At 52.4% G+C, this 23,694-nt stretch overlaps 2 protein-coding genes across 2 annotated transcripts in view; one reads left to right on the top strand and one right to left on the bottom strand.

Moving 5' to 3' along the window:
- The window catches only part of GNAZ (G protein subunit alpha z), a 49,756-nt gene extending 40,189 nt beyond the window's left edge, over positions 1-9,567 (bottom strand). Inside the window, exon 1 of the mRNA XM_084754695.1 lies at positions 9,346-9,567. The gene's annotated coding sequence lies outside the window, so the exon portion shown is untranslated. The remainder of the gene's footprint in view (positions 1-9,345) is intronic.
- RSPH14 (radial spoke head 14 homolog) overlaps positions 1-18,513 on the top strand; it is a 77,817-nt gene extending 59,304 nt beyond the window's left edge. The window contains exons 6-8 of the mRNA XM_084754696.1: positions 13,982-14,207; positions 16,094-16,230; positions 18,199-18,513. Of these exons, the coding sequence (XP_084610822.1) occupies positions 13,982-14,207; positions 16,094-16,230; positions 18,199-18,440 (605 nt within the window). The 3' untranslated portion in view covers positions 18,441-18,513. The remainder of the gene's footprint in view (positions 1-13,981; positions 14,208-16,093; positions 16,231-18,198) is intronic.
- Positions 18,514-23,694: the final 5,181 nt, after the last annotated feature.

Here is a 23,694-nt window from a genome sequence, read left to right as displayed (position 1 = left end):
GCGCAGACCGAGTGAGGGTGGGAGAAAGGACATGTGGGCACTCTCTCCCCTGGATGGCAGCGCTGCTCTGCGCCCCTACTGATGAGTCCCCGGTTCTAGTCTGGGGCAGCCTCTGTCTTGCAAATTCTTGGAAGCTGCCTTTCTGCTGCTGCCCTCCCTATAGCTATGCCAAGCTCCCTTGAAGCTCCTCAAAAGCCCCAATCTCCCCCCTTTAGTGTCGGCCTTCCTCCTGACCCAGTGATAGGGATATCTCTAAGCCCCTAGAGACTTAGGGCCAGGGACAGGTAGTACATCCTAACTCAGAACACACCCATAATCTGATACCAAGTGTGTGTGTGTGTGTGTGTGTGTGTGTGTGTGTGTGTGTGTATGTGGAGTGAGTCAAGAAGCCTCCAGAACTGCCGGGGCAGGGATGAGGGAGGCTGCTTGGAGAAGGCAGGTGGATTTGGGAAAGAACAGTGACCCCGTCAGTGCCACTGAGCAGGCCCAGCCACAGGGCAGGGCAGGGCAAGGCTGGCAGTGTGTGCGCGTGCGCGCGTTATCGCAGAGAAAATCGATGCCTGGCACCAGCCCAGTGTTTAAGGGAAATGAATAGATTTTGGCCGAGGACAAAGCGAGTTTGATTAATCAGAAATTGGATAATGGAGGCAACACTCTAATTATTTTTCTCCCTAGCATTTATCAAGAAATATGTTTGCAGTGCATATTAGAGGTGGCAAGAGTGGGGTGAGGGGGCGACTCTGCTGCAGGGGATGTCTGACTTGGGGACAGGCCATCCGCACCCGTACTCACTGGCAAGGATGGAAGTGAGGCTCCTGGAAGCCAGTCTGAGAGGGGCAGACGGGACAGGTCTGAGCCTGCACATACCTGGGGCAACGAAGACCAATGAGGACATGATGCCATGAGGGGTGGAGCTGGGGGCGGGGGGGGGGGGGAAGGGAGGCACAGGGGCAGACCCTCAGTCAGCCCACTCCCCCAGCTCTGGCTCTGCCCACCCAACCCCAGCATGGCTGCAGGGCAGGAAGGCACACACAAGCTGTTTCTCACAGCGCTAGGACCTGCTGGAGCCAGGCAAAGGCTGTAAGTCTATCTGGCCGATCTAGGAGAACCTTCAGGGCATCCGCCAGCAGCGCAGCGTGTCTTCCCGCCTCTGGTTACTCTGCTTATTCCCCCCATGTTATTTCCATTCGTGCGACACCTCCTGCGGAAATCACAGTTTAGTGCTTTCTTCCCGTGGTCACCTGGTGCACACAAACAGGCAGGCTTCTTGGGGTTCCACGCTGGAACGAGATTTATGCCCAGGAGGAGCTTTGGCCTCGCTAAGTGACCTCTCTTAACTCTTCATTCATTCATCCACACGGTGTACACAGCAAGGCTGCTATGGGGCAGGGAGGAGGCAAGAAATCAATCCGCAGAGAGAGGGGACAGTCATTGCCTGGATGTGTGTGTGTGTGTGTGTGTGTGTGTGTGTGTGTGTGTATGTGTGCGTGTGAGTGTGTGTGCATGCGTGTGGGGGTGGCAGGGGGAGGTCAGGGCCACACTCCCAAGTTAAGAGATGTGGAGATGACTTAAAGCTGATAGGTAACAGAAAGCCTGGCAAGCACATGCCAGCCCTGCCAGATGAACTTCTTATGGGTATCACTAACCAACCGTGACCACTTCCGTTCTGAGCTATGACACAGCCTCAGGATCCTCTCTGCCACAGCGTGCTTTACGCAGCCACTGTGAAGCTGGAATAGGGCGTTGAAAACTTTCAGCACCCCTGACTCAGCCCAGAGCCTCTGATTTTAAAAAAAATGAGGAGGGCTGGTGTGGTGGCTCAGTTGTAGTGTGTTTGCCTAGTGTGAGCGAAGGCTTGGTGTGTGCAAAAGCCTGGGTTCTACCCCTTAGAACTGAAAAAATTGTATTAAAAAGTGAGAAAATAAATAATAAAGGTGGGGAAATTAAGGCAAAGAGGGGAGGAGAGAGGGAAGGGAGGGAGGGAGATGGGGAGGTGTCTCAGTCTTCTCTTGCTCCCAGAAGCCCTGCTGACCTGACCTGATAGGCTGTCTCCTGATCTGGGGCCTGGAAAGGCCACTTGGCCACTGCTTGTGTGGCTTTCTTTCCATCAGGAGCTTGTTTCGTCCCTTTAGGGCTGTTTCCCTTGGATCCACCTCTTGTGTGTCACTTCCATTGTAAGTCCCACTTCCTCGACTGATCAAGCTCCCACTGAGGCACACAGCTAGCCGCTTCACCAAGGGGCCAAGTGTCAGGCTGAGGTGTCTGACTCAGTGTCAGAAGCCAGGCAGTTGACCTGTGTCTGGCTGGTGCATGAGCTGTGGTCAGGCCTGACAGGGCCCAGATGATCTCTCTTAGGAGTTGAGAGCTAAGCCGGGGCCACCACTCTCCGTATCAGTCAACACACGCCAACCCTCTGCACGAAAGGTTCTCAAAGAGACATGGCTCCAGGGGCATCCGCTCACCAGGGGTCAATCCCCATGCACAGACTTCCTGGTGTCATTTTCTCATAGGTAGACACACAAAAAAGTCCTTACCTCACACGTTTTTCATTCAGACCCAAGAAACAATAAGCAAACAACAAGTGAAAATGAAATAGTAGGTGACACTGTGAGGACTGAGGGGGGGAAAAAGAGAACTGGGAGCGCTCTCTCTCTCTCTCTCTCTCTCTCTCTCTCTCTCTCTCTCACACACATACACACACACACACACACACACACACACACATTTCGGGGGGGGGGGATCCCACCCTGCAGAGAAACCTGGCCTGCAGTGCTGGTGCCTGGAGTCAGCAGAGAGGAACTCTTTTTAGGCAGAATCTGAGAAAACAGAGATGACAGGGGAGGCCAGCTCTGGTGCTTCCCCCACCGAGTGACCAACCTGGCTTCAGGACCTTCAGGTCCCCTCAGGGGACCAGCCCTAGTGTTAGCACACAATGAACCGCACAGTCCACTTACTTCTGTCACCTGTTTAGGGAAAAGGAAACTGGAGCCCAAAGGGGTAAAAGGTCAGTCCCAGGACACGGAGCTAAGGAACGAAGTGCAGTCCTGAGGCTGCACACTGCTCACCAGCCAGAAACCCGGGGGGGGGGGGGGAGGAAGGGACTGGATGGAAAATGCCCAGGCCTTGCTGCAGCCCACTACTCTGGTTGGAGCAGAGGCCAGAGCCCATAAGCTGGCACCAGGTCCACAGGTCCAGTGAGGTAGCCTCCAGCACACTTCCTGTGACCAACTGGGGGATGGGATGAGGCGGGGTTAAAGCCAGTCTATAGAGGAGGATGCTGAGCTACTCCTCTGCTGCTGAGAATCCTGGGTTCCCTAATGCCCTACTTGAGCACGGCTTGTCGAGTGTGGTGGCTTCCAGGGTCTACTGAGTCACTGGTGGACCCTCTGCCCCCTCCCCGACAATGCCTGGGTCAGAGCTCACTTTCCTCAACTAAAAAATGGAGGCAAAGCCAAGTCTCTCCTCCACTGTATTGATTGTGAGGGGGTAAGGAACACTTCCTGTCTCCTGGAAGGCACTTGGCTGTGAAATCCAGGGCGGATTTGGCACATCCTCCCTCCTTGGGAATGTCCATGTCTGGGCTCTGTGGAACTGTGAGCATCATTGCAAACCCCTCCAACCCAACACAGCAGAGGACCATGGCATCCTTGGCTCACAGGGGCACTCGGAGGGATACAGGAATCCTGTCTTGGAGGTTCCCCATCTTAGGGGTAGTGCTCTCTCTCTCTGAGGCTTGGTTTGATCACCGCATTACCAGCGCAGCCATGGCCACAAGAGCCCCGGAGGACAGGCTATGCTTCTGGTTGGATTCTGCTAGAGGGAACATCAGGTTTGACATGGAAAGGCCCCTCCCCGTGCTGTGTCTTTTGACAGCCTAGCTTCCTAGCCCTTCTGGATGGGATTCTCCAGGGACGTCTCTAAAAGAGAGGTATACCTTAATTTAGAAGTGAATAACTCAAAACTCTGTGACGTAGCAGCCTGCTGAGGAAGAAAGGCAAAACTCAATGGAAGCCGCTCTAGGGAGCTGCCAGCCACACCTGCCCAATGTCCGACCATGGCCGAGCCCAAGATACATCTCCTACTATCTGCCTTCCGAGTGCCTGCTGGCCACTGGGGACAAAAAGATGGAGAAGGAAGAAATGGTGACTCACAGGGAGCGGTCCTTAATCTGTGGCTTTCGGATCCCTAGGCAGGAGGTCAAAGATGGGATCACGGGATAGTTCCGACTGACCCCACTCAGGGAAATGAGGAAAGGGGCAGAGGGAGGGGGGCGGGTCTGTCACTGTCCAGCTTGTTAGGCCTCTTTCTCTGCCCACTGTGGCCCTAGCGCTGTCTCTGTAAGTCCCCATAAATACCGGCTTCACGGGTATAAACAAAGACCATTTAACGGGCCCCTCTGTCAGGCCTAACGCTACACTGTGGCCATTTTGAAACACTAATTTCTTAACCAAGGCCCCAATTAACTGTGTAACCAGAGCTTCTCATGATGCTCCGACCCCAGTGCTTGTTGCAGGGACCTACCTCCCGGGATGCCTTCTCCGGCTTCCTAAGGGACCATCACAATGGGGCAGGAACCTCACTAGTTTGTGGGCTCTCCAATGTCAGCTTCATCCTGTCAGGTCCTCTCTACCTCGGGTCTTCAGCGATCTCATTGGCTCACAGCTTCCCGAAACACTCTGATGCCAAGGACTCCAGGCTGCTACCAGTGACCTCGCTATGACCACGATACTGTCAAAACCTACCAGATTCTCAGATCCGACTCCCCAGTCCCCTTGAAGGAGTCTTCATGAGCCTCCTTCCTTTGCCAGGGCCAGCTGTATCCTCTGGTGGCTCAGATAAAACCCCAAAGTCGCGGGGCTGGAGAGATGGCTCAGTGGGTAAGAGCACCACCTGCTCTTCCAAAGGTCCTGAGTTCAATCCCCAGCAACCACATGGTGGCTCACAACCATCTATAATATAGTGTGATGTGATGCCCTCTTCTGGCCTGAAGGTGTACATGCAGGCAGAACACTGTATACATAATAAATAAATAAATCTTAAAAAAAAAAAAAAAAAAACCCCAAAGTCGCCATCTGACTCACACCCTCCCATCGTCCCTTCTACCTCCCACCCCACACTACAGGGGGCAGCGGCCTCTCGGTTGAAATGCTGTCTTAGCCCCAAGTAGCTTCAGGGTCTCGTCCTAGCCCAGCCTGCTTTTATTATACTTACACGATCATTGTTTTTTGGTAATGGGGATGAAACTAAGGGCTCTCCAGCCCCCCCCCCCCCCCGTCACACCCCTGTGTTCAATGATTCTCTCCCACACAGAGCTACACACCTGGCAGAGCTGATCACTTCTAAAAAGTCCCAACTGGTTGTAGTTCTTTCTCTGTTCTAACCTGAGCAGGTCCCCTCACTCACCAGAGTACAGGCCTTACCTGATCCAGTCTTATCCATATGCCTACACTGGGCTCCTCATGTGTACTTATGAGCATGTTTATGTGAGGTGTGTGTACACACATATGTGTATGTATGTGTGTTTGTGTCTGCATGTGTGTAGGCCAGAGGACAACCTTGCATGTTGTATCTCTCTGAGTGTTGTCTACCTTGTTTTCTGAGAAGGGGTCCGACCATAGCTTGGGTCTTAGGCTACCTCGTCAGCCTCACTCTAGCTTGTCAGCAAGACCCAGGGACCTGCCTGTTTCTACTTCCCATCCCCAACACTGAGGGGACAAGTGCATGCCACACCATCTGAGCATGGAACTCAGGCCCTCACGCTTGTGTGACAAGAGCTTTACCACTGAGCTCTCTCCCTCAGCCTGCTGACCTTTGCAACCCCTGCCCCACTTTTGATTTTTGAGACAAGGTCTTGCTATACAGCTGACATCAAACTAGCTACCTTCCTGCCTCAACTCTCGCGTTCTTCCTCCAGTGGAGACACATTAAAGTGGATGGCTAATGTGGGGGACTGATGACAGAATTCTCTGTTCTTTATAGACGAGGACAAGAAGGTTCAGAGAGCCGTGTGTGGTGGCGCACGTCTTTAATACCAGCACTCGGAAGGCAGAGGCAGGTAGATCACTGTGAGTTCGAGGCCAGCCTGGTCGACAAAGGGAGTTACAGGACAGCCAGGACTATTACACAGAGAAACCCTATCTTGGGAAGAAGGTTCAGGAAAAAAAAAAAAAGAGTCTGGACTAGAGGCAACAGGAGCAGGGCCTGTCTCCATGCCTCTACTGGAGTTCTTGCTGGATGGCTCTAAGGCATCAAAAGCCTGGGTGCTCCTGGGCCCTCCTAAGGCCACATATAGTGTGGCCTCTGACTGCCTGGAGGTAACTTTTTATGTCATTTTCCCCCATATTTCTTTAAGTCATGCCCAGAACCTCCCTGGCGGCCCTAGGCTTGCACACCCCAGGTTTCCTTCCTGGGGGGGCCTGGGAGAGCAACTGGTTATCTGTTTCCTCCAGGGTTCCCATGAGCAAGCCATAGTCAGGAGCAGCTAGCACACCGCTGCAGGACCTGGTGTTCCTTTTTTGTTTTTAATATTTTATTTAATTTTAATTTATGTGTGTTGCTGTGAGGGTGTCAGATCTTGGAGTTACAGACAGTTGTGAGCTGCCATGTGGGAGCTGGGAATTGAACCTGGGTCCTTTGGAAGAGCAGGTAGTGCTCTTAACCACTGAGCCATCTCTCTAGCCCCGACCCGGTGTTCTTAGGCGTTTGAGGCTTCTGTGGGGCGGCTCGCTGTCCTCACTTAGCGCTTGACTCCAGGGGAAGAACCACAGGCACACACTTGCTTGCACAAGCACACTATCATCCAGGTACACATTCCAGACAACTGAGTAGCTAGACCATGGATGATACACTCTCAGAGCATCCGCTAGAAGACTCTTCCTCCCTGCAGCCTCTGGGGAGGGGCCTCTTGGCAGTGGTGTCTGTATTCAGCCACCCTGACACTGCTGGACTCACCACAGGCTATCCTGAGGTACAGACTGAGACACCCTTTTTATCCTAAGGGACCAAAATGTCTAGGAGGTTGAGGACAAGAGAAAGAACCCTGTTCTCTGTGCTTCAAGCCCCCCTCCCCCCGAGTTTCACAGCAGCTCCCCGGAATGGACTGTGCACGAGGTACAGATCATGTAACTCCATGAGGGCAAGGCAGGCTGTGTTCTTGCCGGGACACCCTGAACCTCAGCCAATACCCTGTGTGTATGTGTGCGGGGGAGTTGTGGTGTGTGTGTGTGTGTGTGTGTGTGTGTGTGTGTGTGTGTGCATGTGCGCGCCTATCTTTGACGGTGGGCACACTACCAAGATGAATAAGAACGAGGCCCTTCTGAGAGAAACCAAAAACATCTCTGGGAACAAGGGGAGCAGATAGGTCTAGGGCAGAAGGTGACAGCGGCCTTCTAAGGGGAGAGAGAGCCCTGCCTATTCACAGCCTGTCTCATAAAAAAGCATCTGTCAGAGGAACACACACAGGAAGAGTTTTACAGCAAATGCCAATGTCTCTTCACATGTAGAGGAAAAGGCAAGCGGAAGGGGCACCACTTTAGCCAAGCGTGGGACAGGCCCCCTGCAGCTTCCCGGGTCCCTGAATGGTCCCTCCTACCCTAGATAACCATTGCCTTCAAACCTTCCCAACTCCACACTCAACAGTTAAACATTTGACTCCTTCAAAGCAGGTGACTTCATCTTGGCTAAGGAGGAGGCTGATTGGGTTGGTCACCCAGGACCCTGGCTCTACCTGCAAGGGCAGTGTCCCAGGTGGCCAAGAGCCCTCCTCCATGTCTGAAGTTCTTTCTCTAACACAGCCCAGCTCCCAAGTCACAGAACCCTTCCCTTTCATAGACATGGAGGCCGTGGTCTTCACTGAGACAGCCTCACAGGTAACGGTGTCTGTCTCAAGTGCCTCTGTCCACGTCCTTTCCGTGTGCTCTTCCGGCCTCTCACCCACCTCTCCCTCATACCTCTGACTCCTCCCCAAATACACTCTTGTGTTTCCACCCAACCCAGCTGCCAGAGCTTCTAAGTCCTCACTCATTTTCTCCCTCTCTGCCCACACTGCTCCTTCTGACCGAGCCAATGTCCTTCAAGCTCTAGTTCAAATGCCACATTGCCCATAGGCAGGTCTGACCTAAGCCCGGGGTATCTCTGTCCCAGGCCCCTCCCAGCCCCCTCCCCCGCCCCCCGCACCGCACTGAAGGCCTGGCCATCAGAGCAACAGCCCTATTTCCCCCCCCTAGGAAGGTGAATCAGTCCTGGGAGGGCAGGCCCAGTCCACTTCCACCCTTCCACCTCAGCACCGGGGCCCTGGGGGGAGCCAGTACTCAGTAAATGTTTGCTTAATTGAATCTGGCCAAGCAGTTTCCTCTAGACAGGGGCCAGGTTAGGAGACCTGGCTGATTTCTAGCGCAGGGAAACCACTTGGGCAGAAAGGAGTCTGTCAAGGCTCAGGTATTTTGCCCCAATCCTCCCCCTCCTCAGACAAGGCGACCCCAGTTACCAGGCTGAGTCCCTCCACCCTGAGACTCAGACTCCAGGGAACCCTGGGCTCACTTGGCACTGTCTTCCCATCCTCCTCTCTGTAACAGGATCCCCAATTCTCGGCCTAGGCGGATTCTTGCCATCCTCATCCAGATAGGCTTAGCACCTCCCTAAAGGCAAAGCCCCCATAGATCCACCGCAGGATCCCGGGCAGAGGCCCTCACACCCCTCCCCAAACACCCCACCGCCTTTTAAGGGAAAAAATATTGAGCCAGGAACACATAACAATCGCAGCAGGTCGATACTCATCTCTGGCTCCAAATGCCTCCAAGGAACCTGCTCCCTTGCAAGAGCGATGACCGAGAACAGCGAGCTGTTGTACCGGGCCTCAGGGCCTTCTTTTTCCCCGTTTTGCCAAGGCCAAGCGTCTGAGCTCCTGACACCTGCGGCTGCCTGTACCCCTGGACCCCCAGAGGGAGACCCTCGCCTGGCGTCGCTCCCGCAGGTCGCCCGCCTAGACTCCGCACTCGCAGCTGCTCAGGGCGTGCAGTGGTCCCACATCATCCTCGGCGCCCCCAGCCCAATCTCGTGAGGCGGCAGCCTCCCCTTCCAAGGGTTACTGGGCCACGGCTCCTCCCTCCCTAGGCACCTGTCTGGGCCGTGGCCATCCAGTGCCCACCTCGCAGACAACCCCACCCTCGCGGCTCTCCTACCCGGCAGGGCATCCCCGCCTCTGCACCCCTAGCCCTATAGATCTCGGGTCCCCAGCACAAAGGCCCCAGGCCCCGGCCCGGGTGGGGGTGGGGTGCACCCCAGCCGCGCCCCCAGCCCGGGGTTCAGCTGTGCGCGCCGGGGCCGCTGGTGCGCTCACTCACTCACCTCCCGGGCGCGGCTTCGTGCGTCGGTCGAGCTGCACCCGGCGGGGCGGGGCCGTGAGCGTGGGGCTGTGGCGCCCTGGTTCTGCACGACTCGGGTGCCGGCGCCCGCGCGAGGACGTGACCGGTCCGCGGGTGGCACACACGCTCCGCCGCCCTGGATCCCTCCTCCGCCCTCCCGCGCCGCCTGCGAGCGGGTCCACCCGCCCCGCACCGCGCCGCCGCCGGCAGGGGGCGGAGTCGCGAGCGCAGCCCGTTGCCAGGCCAACCGCGGGCGGGGACTGCCGCTCGCCTGCCCCGCACCACGCGCTGCCGCCCGACCACTAGCTCCGGCTCTTTTTCCATTGGGCGATAGAAGCCAACAGACGTGCGAGCAGCCCAATAATTTCAGACAGGGGCGGGGCGAGGCTGTGCGCGCGCCGCCGTACTGCACGCGCTGCTGGCTCCAGCGGCCGTGGCACTGCACTGCGCCGAGCCTCAACCGAAGCCACTTCTAGCGTCGTGGGAAACCCACCCTGAAAGCAGTGTAGCCCCGGTTCCTTGCACCCTGGTTGTCCTGCCCTACCTCAATGGGTTTTGAGCTCGGCAATCTGGCAACCTAATCTCCCACCCCGGCTCTTTGCAAAGTACTGTGTGTCCCAGCTTCCTTACATCGTGTCAACAATCCTTTAGGGCGATTGCAAACCCTGATGGGGTTAAGCTGACGAGGTTTGCGCAGCACGTCGTTTTCGTCCTCTCTTCTGCTCTCCTTTGCAGCATTTAGGGGCGCTTCTGGAATTCCTCCCTCCCCCAACAGAGAGAAGCAAAAGGGAACCAGATCAGTGCCTGAAGCCTCTGCCCCCTTTGGAAACTTCCCAGGAGACATCACACCGTTGGCAAAATGCACCCAAGAGTCTCCTCCTGGTATCAGGAGCAGCCCATGTGTGGGTCTTGGCTGGTACTAGAAAGAATCAGGCCAAGGGGCCACCACAGTAGTGCCTCTCTGTCTTTTTTTTTTTTCTTTTTAACCATTGTAGCTTTAAGCAATATATGTGTCCAAGAGCCCAGGATGAAACTGGGAGCCATGGCCATGGCCATGTGTTGGTGCCTGCCAGCTGGATGCTCCGGAGGCAAGACATCATCCAAGTTCCCTCTGCTGGGAAGTGGGGACTGTTGTCCTGCCTACGCCAGGGGGAGAGCCCACCCGTGAAAGCACTGCTTAAACTTGCAGGGATGGGACAGGTACTAGTTATGGGTACTACGGAGGCCAACCTAGACACCCCTTACTCTACTGTGTTCCCTGGAAGGGACCAGTGAGGAATTTTGCTAGTGGCTGAAGAACACTCATCAGGTTGTAGGGCCAGTCTTTTCGTCATTGGGACCTGGCTGAAATCAGCTTCCTAGTCTAGCAAACAGGGTACTATCGGCTCCTCAAAGGGTTAACTGCCTCTGCCCAGCCCTGATCACTTCCTAAGGTTTGTTGGCTCCAGGGTGGGCATGAAGGAATGTGAGGTCTAATGAGAGCCTAGGAAAGCTTAATTTGTTCACACTAGCACCTATCAAACAGGCAGGGATACGGGAATAGTTTACACCTAGCTAACAGCCTTTGAGTTAAGATTGAGGAAGCCGGCGTTAAGAGCCAGCAGAGAATTTAAGATTAGCTTTTTTACCTCAAAGAAGGCGAGAGCCGAGTATTGTATCGTTTACGACAGACATGGGCTCACAGACCGTGTGAGCTGTGTTGCTGGGAGTAATCAGGTAATGAAAATCTTGAATAGTCCATCCAGAGAAAACTAGAACAAACTTAGAAGTCAGCCTACAAGGCCTAGTGTGGGGTAGAGCCTGTTGCAGCCGTGGAATCGTGGAATCGAGGGGGACACTCGTTCCCCAATGACTTGCCCCCAGCTGGCTCTCTTCTAGCTTTCCCGTTTCCCCAGTGTGGGGTCGGAGTGTCCAGCTACCCAGGGGCTGGCCTCTCGGGATGGCATCTGTCCTGGCTGGCTCCTTTCTATGCTCTGCCTGTCTCACCCCTAAGGCCCACTGTTTCTCAGACTGTGCCAGCTGGGTGTGTTTCTGTACTATGTTTCCTGGGGGGGCGGGCGAAATCCATGTATTCTACCCTCCACTTTAACATGCAAGACTGCACCTGGGTTAGTTATAAATAGCTTGGCCTACTCGTCATCTTTTAGCCGAAAAGAAGCAACACAAATGATCAGAAAAGACAGGACTGGCACAAACTTTATTCTTAACTTTTCCCCTCTGTCCCAAACTGATTCTTGGTTCTGCTGCTTGGTATTTCTTGGACCAGTGAGCTGGAGACAGATACCTGGGTAACAAAGTCTGAGCTGCTGACGGTTCTGGCTTTACCTTCAGCTGGCAAGCCCTTGGGGATTAAACTCGGTTTTTTTTGGGGGGGGGCCAATTCCTTTACCAAGGAAGGGGGGTTGAAGGAGGCAAGGAGACTTGGGCCTGTAATGTTACTGCTTTTCTGGCCTCCCTTCCCTTCGTTCTTCCCCTAGCCCGTGTCTGTCTCAACTCAAGGCTATAGTCTCAGGCAGCAGGGACATCAGCCCCTGGCGTTTCCTGGGGAGCTTAGACTCAGGTGCAAGTTAGGCCAGAATCAAGTCCCAGTTAGAGGATGAATAGCTTCTACTGGCGGTTAACGCTGAGGCCCATTTCCCTGCTAAGGAAACCTGGCTCTGAGATTAGGTAATAGGTCCAAAGTCACACAGCTGGGAAAAGACACAATCAGGGCTTTGGAAGTCTGGGTGGGCAACAAACAAACCCCAGTTCTCTCCAGGCAGTAGGAAAATGGCTTCCCTGAGCTGTCCTGAGATGCTTGAGCATGAATGGGTAGAGCCAGTTACTATGCTCAGGCACCCCAAAGACAAGCTGGATAAGAGCACTGGGAACCACCGGTCATCAGGACACAGCGGGGTGAGCAGTGAGAACTGCCGAGATCCCTCCCTACCTCTCCGCCCCATCACCACAGTCACTCGACATCTGACGTCCTCAGGGACCTAGGAAGCAAAGCAAAGCACAGGGGCAATGCCCTCAAAGAGGAAATTCCCCAGTGCTAATTGGCACTGAGAGACCTTTAGGCTAATTAACCTGTTCATTCGCCCTCTCCAGAGTAAATTAGAGGGTTTAGCTGGGGAGGCCAAAAGAGAGACGTTTGCTGGTGGCCACCTCCTCAGGGCCAATGGGAGGCTTTGTAGTGGGCACAGTGGGCTGCTGGAGAGGCTTGGCAAAGGGGCTGGCTGCCAGGCAGCAGTCACAGGTGGCCCTTGTGTGGCACGGAAGAGGGTTCCCTTTTGTTCCCTTTTCGTCGCTGTGAATCGGGAAAGCCCGGGGCTTTCTGTGTTCTGTCTGTGCCTGGTTCTGGGTTCTCCAGAAGGAGAGAGGTAGATGCTGTTTCAGGGGTGGGGGGCTCTTCTCACTGTGCCCCTATGGTTTGGTTACAAAATGCTCCCCCCCACAGGTTCGTGTGACTGAACATTTACTTGGTCCCCAGCTAGTGGCACTGTTTTAGGGAGGTTGTAGGACCTCTAGGGAGTGGAGCCTAAGCTAGACAAAGTGGGTCAAGCCGGGGGTATGCCTTAAAGTTTACAGTCTGCCCCTCCATCCACTACTGTCCAATGTGTGGTATTTCCAAAACCCCTTGGCCAGAGTCTGGATTCCTGTCATTTTTTTTTCAGGTGGGGGCACAGATCTTATGGGGGGGGGGTGGACGGGAGATACTGTTTTGCGCCCCGCAGTTTCTATCTCAGCCTCCAGCAGCTTTTTGGCACAGTCTGGATGGGAAAGGAGACCCAGTGCTTCCCCACCACTCTGGAGGAAATGCGGTCCATGTTCCTTTTACCTATGACAAAAGACCTGAGGGAGTCAATGTAAAGGAGGGAAGGTCAGCTTTGGCTCCATGCTCATGTGGCTCCATCTCAGAGCGTCATGGTGGCAGCTGAGCTAGAGCAAGAGCTGCCCACCTCATAGGTAGGCTGGAGGCGAGGGGAGGTAGAGAAAGGGGAGTGAGAAAGAGAGAGGGAGAGAGGGAGAGAGGGAGAGAGGGAGAGAGGTGGTAGTTGGGCACAAGATTCAGGCTTTTCAAAGGCACAGCCCTCGTGACCTGCTTCTGACAGACCCCGCTTCCCAACAGCTTATTCAACTAGTCATGGATTGGGAGCGCCGATGAGGTTAGTTGATGAGGTAAATGCCACCATGAACCAATCAGCTCTCAACTGAGGCACTTGATGGGGATCAAGGCTTTAAAAACACGTGAGCCTCGAGGCTTGGTGGTGTACACCTTTAAATCCCAGCACTTGGAAGCCAGAGGCTAAGTGGATCTCTGCGAGTTCGAGGCCAGCTGGTCTACATAGTGAGTCCAGGACAGCCAAAGCTAACACAGAGAAACTCTGTCTCGAAAACAAAAACAAACAAACAAATAAACAAACAAGTAAACCATGTGAGCCTTTTAGGTTGTTTTTATGTCCAAACCATAATAGTATGGAAGACAGAGGGTCTCTTTATGCGTGGATCTACAGCAGCTAGCTGCATTTTCTCAGGCCACCATGCAGGTGACTATGGCTGATGCCTTTGGGGCACACCTAGGCAGGTCAATTAGCCCTGGCGGAAAAGGACCCTTAATGACTCATCCTGTTCTGCAGGTGCCCGGGGCATTGTCAACAGTGGCCTGATCCCCTCACTGGTCTGGAAGCTGCAGAAGGAGGAAGTCCGCATACAGAAGCTCATCCTGGACACTCTGGCCCCGTGCCTGCAGGAGGATGCCACAGAGGCTCTAGAGAGCCAAGCTGTGCCCTGTTTTAAGGAGAAGCTCCTTAGCAACAATTCTCAAATCCGCAGCAAGGCAGCCCGGGCACTCATTGCCATCAGGTGAGGACTGTTTTGTGTTGACTGAGGGGCTACCTCCTTACGTTTCTGTTGAGGGCCAGAGATGGCCGCCAAGCTACTCCTGGCCTATCGGTAGATCAGCAGTGGGGCTTTGCCTAGCCAAGTGTGCCACAGGGCACACACCCGAGCACACTTCCTCTAACCTCCTTGTGCCCTGGGTAAAGGAGGGCACTGGGTCAGACATACACCTTTTTCCATTATTATGACCATGGGGTCTGGCCTTAAATCGTCTTATAGCTCAGGAAACCCTTTCACTCCCATGTCAGACAAACCTAGCTAATTGGTCACCTCTCCATGAGGAAGACAGGCAGATGAACACCAGTGGTAATGACAGCCATTGGTCGTTAAGTATGCAAACATGCCAGGCACTGCCTGTAAAGTTGATTGCCTATGAAATCGATTGCCTATAAAGTCGACGGTTAGACACCGACAAGGAAAGGACATCTGCCTTTAAGGTGAGAAAAATGGAAGCATGAAGTTGATTGAGTCCTTTGCTCCAGTTCACATAGGAGCACAGTCTAAAATCCTGACCTGAAAACTGAGGAAGCACAGATCCTCCCAACCATTAGTCCCCCCTGTGTTCCAGGGGACCCTTTACCTGTGGACACATCCCTTCAGTGTGAGAGGGAGGGCAGGCCTTGCCATCTTGTAAGTCTTGGCTTTCCTTCTATCTGGGAGTCTTGCTGGAGGGCTGGGCTGGTATTCCCGGTGGACCTGTCCCAGCACCTGGGACACTCGTTCAGAATGCTCATGCTTATGCTGTTCCCAGGCCCACCCAGAATGATCACCATCAGGTTGACCCGAGGTCCTCAGCCAACGAAGCTTTAACAACAGGACTTCACCAAAGTGCGACTTCTGCCAGTTCCTCTGGCCTCCCCCAGCAGCCCAGGTCCATTACTACCCGTAACCATTTTGTGTCACCCACGCGCTGGGATTTTTCTGACCATTGCTGTAGAGCAATGGCTAGATTAAACACTCCACCCCACCACCGCCTCTCCCCACCAGGTGTCAAGTGCAGAGACAGCTCAATTCAGCTCCTTTGTCAGTGTCTGAATTAGGACCTGCCTTGTGTCCCCGAGTAGTTAAAACTCAGGGCATCCCGGCAGGTGGACCCATGACTCTGTGTCCTTGATACGTCACCTCAGGGTAAAGACCAATGGCCTGGAAAGTCCAATAGCATTGCAGTATCACAGAGAAGTGGCTGCCAGAGCTGTTTCCTAAACAGTGTTCCCATAAAATACCTATGTCTTTTGAGGTGTTAAAAGTTCTGCAAAATGAGAGTCCCGTGGGTAGTGGAGTGGGGAAATGGTGAGCAAGCAGGTAAGCTGAAGGAAGCTTGTTCCTTGAGATGTTTGTGCACAGTGACAGTACCACGGCGCCTGTGAGGAGGGCTTCCCTGGCCAGGAACCCCTCCTCTCTCTCTCTCTCTCTCAGGATAATGCTGGCCCTCCCATGGTTGAGAAACTCTTGGGAAATTCACCACCCTCATTTTCACAGCCTTATACAATGCTGGAATGGAGTGTAAGAACTGCCTTGTCTAGGCCCATGCCTCTGATTACTCAGCACTAGCTGGTCACTGCTGTGTGGAGCAGCCTGATTCTTCCCTGGGAAGGAAACCTTCCGCCAAACAGTCCTGCTGTGGGCCACACCCTTGGGTCTTTACTCTTCCATATGTTGGGGCCAAGATGAACCATGTCTTCCCCTGTGATTGCGGCTTAGGTCTCTTTTCACTGGCAGCAAACCACACTCATACTGGCATTCTTCGGTGCCTTGGTCGTGGCTAGTTCTGCACCGTCAACAGGTCCTAGCTTAGCATGCATCCCCGGACATTTCTGGCCTCACACCCTTTCGTCCGCTCTCTGCCCTAGCATCCCTTTGGAGGGGAAGAACCAGGTATGGCATTATGAAGTCATTCCTATCCTGGTGGAGCTGCTGTCAGACCTCGAGGAGGAGGTCCAGGCTAATGCTGCCGGGGCCCTGATGCATGCGACAGTGACCACCGAAGGTAAGGCGAGAGGGCCCCCGGATTCCTGAGGCTGAGTAAGTGCAGGCAAGGGGGAAGTGTGAGCTCCCCAGCTTGCCAGCAGCCACAGTGAGCTTTCAAAGCACCCTTCTCAAGTCAAGGGCCATGCATGGATCTTTCCGGCCTCTGGGCTCCATCAAAATTCCACCCCCCTCCCTTTTTGTTTTGTCCTGGACACAGTGAGCTTCCAGTCACACTGAGCTCACAAGTCCCTCACAAGGGACCTCTGCTGCTCTACACCACGCCATATCCTTGACCTAAAGACCTCGCTTCACACTCAGATCTCTTGCGAACCACAATTCTGAGATTGATTAGTTTGCTATGTATGATTCTGTTATTTCTGGGCCTAAGCAGATCCTGGAGCCCTTGGCCTAATGTCTGTCTTTCTTTCTTTTTCTTCTTCTTGTTTTTTGAGACAGGGTTTCTTGGCTGTCCTGAACTCACTTTGTAGACCTGGCTGGCCTCGAACTCACAGCGGTCTGCCTGCCTCTGCCTCCCGAGTGCTGGGATTAAAGGTGTGTGCTACCACACCTGGCTTATGTGTTCCTTTCTTTACAAGAATATTTTTGTTCTGTTTAGTTATGTGTGTGCATGTGTGCAATGAGACACCTTTTCCCCTGAAGCTTAAATAAGAGGTGATTGTGAACTCCCTCTTGTGGGTGCTGGGAACAGAACTCAGGTCCTCTGCAAAAGCAACACCACGTCCTTAATCTCTCTGCTCCACAACTGTTTATGTGTTTCTTGATGATAACTACTTTTATCAGGTTGTGGGGGAAAGCATGTAAGGATATAGAAATAGCATCACCTAAAAATCCTGGCCAGGATTCCCAGTCAGGCTGACTTCACAGCTAAGCCCTGAATCCCACTGGCTGAGGTAAAAGACCTAGGGTTGTCTCAACACCTGACAGACTAGGCATGGCTTTCTCCTGTCTTGTCCCCTCATACTTTCCGGAAGCCACCTGACCTTCCTGAATGGTCCACACTTACCTGCTCCAGCCATGTGCTTTCTGCTTCCTTCATGTTTCTGGATGACTCTGTGGGGTCTTGGATTTATAACCAGTATGTGGCAGAGTCTCCCGAAGATAGAGAGGCTCCCAGAAGCTCTCCACCGGACTTTAGGAGTAGAACTTGAGACACACAGGAGGAGAAGTTGGGATTCTCCTCAGAGTAATCTCCTCTTCCCATCTTTTACCCTCACTGAGGGAATTCTGGCTGTATGTGGAGCAGGGCACTACATATGTTTTCACATGGGGGGTACCTTAACCCAAGCTTATATGGGAGAACTTAGAAGTTCCAGGGACCCATTAGGTCTCAGCCAATGGCTAGAAACACAGAAACCAGGACCTCAGACTATGCCATCCATTCCTAGACGGGTCTCTGAGTCCTTATTTTGTGGCAGGCTCTGAGTTGGACGATGACACATAGAGGCCTTGGCCTAGGGTGTCTACAGTTGTCAAGAGAGGCACAACAAGGATGGATATAGAGGAGAAGTTAGCATCTGGGGCAGGGAGGGGGCTGTTGGAGCATAGGGCAAGGTGCTCAGCCTCTTCTGAGAGTGGTTTCCGGGATCTACCATTCAGCCACCCTTTTGTGCCTACCATGCATGCTTTGTGCCAGGTGCAAAGCAGTTGCTCAAGAAATACCTGCCACATAAACATATGACTGATTTTTTTTTTCATTTTAAAAATTTGTATGTTGTCATATGAGGGCTGATTTCAGGATAGGAGTAGGGTGACGTAGCTAGGCTGGTTAGGAACCAAACAGTCAGAAAAAAGGAAGAAATGGTCCAGAGTAGACTCAGTGGGAGCCTGCAACAAAAACGGGTGGGAGTGGGAAGGAGAAGGTGGGTCTAGGTGGCATTGCTCCTAAGCCACCCCGGGCAGCAGGACCATGGGGGAGACAGCCCCTTTAGCGAAGATCAGTGGGAAACCCAGTGTCTGTGGCCCACAGGGAAATATGCAGCCCTGGACGCAGATGCCATCACCCCACTCCTGGAGTTGCTCTGTTCCTCATCCACGGTCAAGGTGTGTCTGAACACCATCAAAGCCCTCACCATGCTGGCCGAAGCCCCCGAGGGCCGAAAGTTACTGCACAACCATGTGTCCACCTTCCGTTTATTCCAGCTGAATAAAAATGAGGCCATACAGCGAGCAGCCCAAGTAGCCATCAAAGTGATTGAGTGGAGGCCATGACTTTCCTTTTGGGCCAGCCCTTATAGGCTACTTCTATGCCTTAATAAATGAGTTGAATCTTCTTATGCTGGAATCCCAGTGCCACTTCATGTCCCCGGAGCAGTGTCATAGCTCTCTCCTGCCAAAGAAGAAACACCGGACGCAGAAGGGCATGGTTCTGGTTCACACAGGTCCATCCCAGGCTGTGGAGTGGGAGGATGTACACCCCCCCATCCCAGATACAAAATCCTTCTAGAAGGCAGAGAGCAGGACTGAACCCTCCAGGGACAGGGGTGGGAGGCATAGGGTTTGATTGGGGCTTGGAAGGTACACAGCTGGACCAGGCACCGGCCAGACTTTGTACATTTGAATGCTCAGGACCCTGGGGTACCGCTGAGCACAGCTTTGCTGGCCACTTCCACCTATGCTTTTCCCTGTAAGGGAGACGGATATGCAGAGATCAGCTGGGGACGTGGTCGGGGATGACCGTGTTAATTTATGCTCATCTAGTTCTGCCTGAACGGGTAGGTTATGGATGCCCCCATTCACAAGAGAACTAGTGTGTCCAGCCTCTGTTGGAGGAAGCAAAGGAGTAGACTGGGACGTCAAGGCAGAGCCTCAGGTCTGGGATTGAGAAAGACCCTTGTCTTTTCCCCAGGAGCTGGTTAAAGCTCCAAGTGGGAGTTAATTTCGAGAGGACGCCTTAGAGTAAATATTAACAAAACTGGAACCCACAAGAACCCAAGTAAGTCTCTCCTCATTGTCCTTTCAAGGAGCCTCATGGTTGTCAGGAGAAACGCAGAGAGGTGCGTGCCCTGGAATTAAAGGATCAGCTCAAGCCGGCCCTCTTGTACAAAAGGGGACAGGCTGCTGGCCCCAAGCGGCATTTCAGGTGCTATCCCATTTTGAAAAACAGACTGGAAAAAAAAAAAAAGAAAGAAAAGAAAGACAGAAAAACAGGTTGCATAAAAGCAACAACAACAACAACAACAACACTATTCTTCAGGATTCTGGGACCCCAGTTGCCTCATGTTCTGGTCCCACCTCTGTGGACTGCAGGCTCCTCCTGGGCCATGGGGCCCAGCCAAGTTCAGCAACACCCTACTACCAGGACCCCCTTTTGTGACATGATTCCATGTGCTTCTGGTTTAGAGGCTGGCTATTCCCCCCCACCATGGTCCAAACTGTGTGGCTGTGGGTCCCCCTCTCCCTCCCTTTCCAGCTGGGTATGATTTCTGTTTCCTCTGCCCCAAACAGTGCCTCTAATTCCAGTCTGTTTTAAGTGCTGGTCCCTTACGTCCAACAGAAAAATTTACCTTTGATGTGTCTAGGCAACGATGAATACCAGTCCTTCAGAAAATGCTTCAAAAAATATAGAGGAAGAATTCAGCTCGCTCAGTAACAATACTTGCAACCCTTGTCCATGCTCCACAAAGAAACTCCAAGAAAATTATAGACTACCGTGTCTCCTGTACAGAGACATGAAACTGTAGCAAACGATTAGTGAAACAAATGTGGCAACATAGTAAAAATATTACAATGTCAGGACCAACTGGGGTTTAAATATCAGAGGAAGAAACAGCCAATGTACAAAATTCAGACGATCATTTCACGAAATCCAATACCCATTCAGAGTTAAAAACAAACAAACAAACAAACAACAACACACTGTGAGCAATCTAGAAACAGACGAAAGCTTCCTCTATACAATAGAGAGCACCTGTGAAAATGCAACACCTGCCAGGTGTGGTAGAGCGCGCCTGTAATCCAAGCACTCGGGAGGCAGAGGCAGGTGGATCTCTGTGAGTTCGAGGCCAGCCTAGTCTACAAAGCAAGTCCAGGACAGCCAAAGCTACACAGAGAGAGACCCTGTCTTAAAAAAAAAAATTCAACACCTGGCATCAAATCACTAATGACTTATTCCTTGAGATACAGAACAAGACTGGGACCTCTGTTTTTGGCATTTGGTTTAGTCTTGTCCTGGGGGTTCTAGCCAGGGCATGTGGGCAAGGAAAAAATATAAGAGGCATTTAGGATTTTTGTTTTGTTTTGTTTCATTTTTTTTGAGACAAGGTTTCTCTGTGTAGCCTTGGCTATTGCGGACTCGCTTTGTAGACCAGGCTGGCCTTGAACTCACAGTGATCCACCTGCCTCTGCCTCCTGAGTGCTGGGACTAAAGGTGTCCGCCACCACTCCCGGCAACATCTACATTTTTTTTTAAATGAACAAATGATTTTGATTTGTTAATTATACCATCAGTATAAGAAAAGCACTGTAAAACTATTAGAACTAACAAGTTCATCACCGCGGTGGCACCAATATACAATTAATTATATTTCTGTGAACTGTCAGTGAACCTTAAAAAAATGAAACGAAGAAATTTTACTTATGGTAGCATAAAAGAATAAAATATGTGCAGGCTAGCTTTCTTTCTTTCTTTCTTTCTTTCTTTCTTTCTTTCTTTCTTTTTTAAACAAGCTAGAGCCATTTGGGAAGAGAGAACCTCAATTAAGAAAATGCCCTCACCAGATTGACCCATGGGAAGGCTTGTAAAGGCTTTTTTTTTTTTTTAAGTTGATTGGTCAGGAAGGATTCAGCTTACTGGGAACAATTCCACCTTGGCGCTGGTGGTCCTGGATGACATAAGACAGCTAAGTAAGTAAGCAACACCCTTCTATGGCCTCTGAGTTCTGCTCTGAGTTCCTGTCATTTCTTTCCCTGAATATGGACTATAAGCCATAAGCAGAAATAAGCCCTTACCTCCCCAAGTTGCTTTGGTCATGGCGTTTTTGCCACAGCAATAGAAACCCTCAGACAAAACCTAACAAAAGAAATGCAAGACCTGTGCATTGAAAAGTAAGTGTAGTTAAGAGGCCTTAAACACCTAAACCAATGGGAAGACAGCCCATGTGTGTAGATGGGAGACTTGGTGCTGTCTGGCAGTCACACACTCATGTAGCTCAGGGTACACCTTGGAAACAAAGATCTTGTGTCCTCCAAGTCCGTTCTTCCTCCACTGGAGCCTATTCTAGAATAGATGGAGGTTTCACCTGTATTCTCACGCTAGGCAGTCACCCTGGACACCCCCCCCCCTGCGATTTTTGAACCTGATTGTCAACAAGGTCTAGAACCACCTAGGAAGAATCCTCCAAGCACACCTGTGAAGGACCAGGCAGGTCCTCAGAAGGTGTTTTGATACTACTCCCTGAGCGTGGGCCCCCGGGCCGAATAAAAACCTTGGAATCTACTTTTGTCTAGATCCACAGTGGACATTTACCTAGCGGGCATCCATCACTCTGCTTCTTGATTGTGGATGCCGTGTGACCGGCTGCCATAAACTACTCTCAACATGGCTCCCAGGCTACGAGGGACTGTAGCCTTGATTTACAAGCCAACATAAACTCCACCCCTCCCCCGGAAGTGGCTTTTATTAGTAGGTATTTTAACCCAGCAACATGGAAGGTGACTATGACACCACCACCACCACCCCCCACCACCCCCCCCCCCCCCACCCCCCCGCTACCCCAAAGCTCTTCTCTTTGCCTTTGGTACTAGCCTCCAACAGGGCGATGCTGCTTCCCTTTCGTCTTCCCGGCGGCATCTTATCACTTCTCCGCTCTTTCTCCAGAGGACTCGGGATGACAGAGCATACATCCTGGGCTTCTGGTTGGGTTTCAGAAATCTCTGCCACCCATTGTCCTCGTTTGGACATCCTTGGCCATGCCTTTCCTTCCGGTCAAGCCTTGCTTCGTCCCTTCTCTTATCAGCGAATTGACTCCTCCTTCCGGGACTGTGGGTCCGGTTGGGACACCCACCCCGCTGTGCATTCCTCTAGCGTGCACAGCGCCTGTGGACTCCTGCCTACCTCCCGGCGGCGACCAGGTTCCTTTGCTGGAGAGCCTCACTGCTTGCGCCTCACTGTTTGCTCCGGCAATGGTTAAGCAGACCCTCTGCCAAGAGGCTCTACGTCTTGAAAGTGAAAAGGCACTTCCGGTGGGCATGAAAACAGCATGTGAAACAAAAGCTACAGCCACTGTTGTCTTCTCTCTCCATAGGCTAGAAGGTCTCAGAGAAATCCTTATAAGCTCTATTCGTAGCCATTTCTCTGAGAGCACCGCACAGTGGTGGTTACACAGAAATTCCCAAGAAAGACCAACGAAAGGATGAACAACTGGCACTTGGTTTGAGAGTGTGATTTTTCATGACACTGGATGGGCTTCCCCCAAGTACACATGTAGGTACTTGGAACTTTTCTTAAGGATTCTGTCATCTATTTTGGTCTAAGAAGGAAAAAGGCGTGGTTAGGTCATCCCAGTAGAGACAGCCCACGGGTGCCTATAACGGATGGCTGGCTTAATACCAGACCGGGAGAGCTCACAGGGAGAGAGATCCCTCTCTTATCTGCCCGTCCAGAAATTGGCACAGGAGATGCGCGTATCAGTTGTAAAATAGAGGAGAAGACCAATCTGTGGAGAAGAGCGATTTAACTGTCTGTCTGGGCCAGAGAGGAGCTGAAATGTCCACCCAGGTAGCAGCTGTTGCCCCTGGCCTGATGGCCATCAATCAGCACTGGGCCCAGCACCTGTGGGCTAGGGCCCCTGACAAGGGTGGAGCCGGGCTTACAGCAGACATCTTTGACAGCAGGACAACCTTAGAGAGTGAGAGGACAATGCAACAGGGTGAGTACAGGGGGAAAAATCCTGACAGCCTGGTAAACACAAGCAAAAATAAATAAATAAATAAATAAATAAAAAATGCCAAACATATCAGAGCTAAAAAGCCAAAATTAAATTTAAAGTGAAAGTTGTTGCTTATGAAGTGGAGCCATTTGGAGAAAATGACTCATCTCTGAGAGGAACAGATGTTCTCATTTGCATAGTCTCCTTAAGCGTGAATGGACTTTGCTCTGTCCCCGGTGCATGCATAGGTCCGCAGTTGGTGGCACTTGCGCGACACCAAGGCGGTGTTTTCATTTAGCGTGGTCCTTGGCCCTGTATTGTTGGGTGCCCTTGGGAAATAAATCACTTCATCCTCATCACAATGAAGGAATCTGGGGAAGGCAGCAGTCTTTCCTGTCCCCAACTCCTTACTCCACCTAGGCTGGGTCATGCATAGCAGACTTGGCCAACAACCGTGGACACAACCAGGCAGTAGCCACTCTCCAATGTGTCACCCCCTCTATCCCTTTCATGTCCTCACTCACCTCCACCTTTCTGACTACCTCTCTGGGGGCTAGAACCTCTGTACCTCAACATGTCCCAGTGCTTTCTCCGTG

The sequence above is a fragment of the Acomys minous genome, assembly GCF_964271855.1.
Source record: "Acomys minous genome assembly, chromosome: 13".
NCBI lineage: Eukaryota > Metazoa > Chordata > Mammalia > Rodentia > Muridae > Acomys > Acomys minous.
Note: the sequence above shows the minus strand (reverse complement) of the source record. Positions and strands in the feature narration are given on the sequence as shown.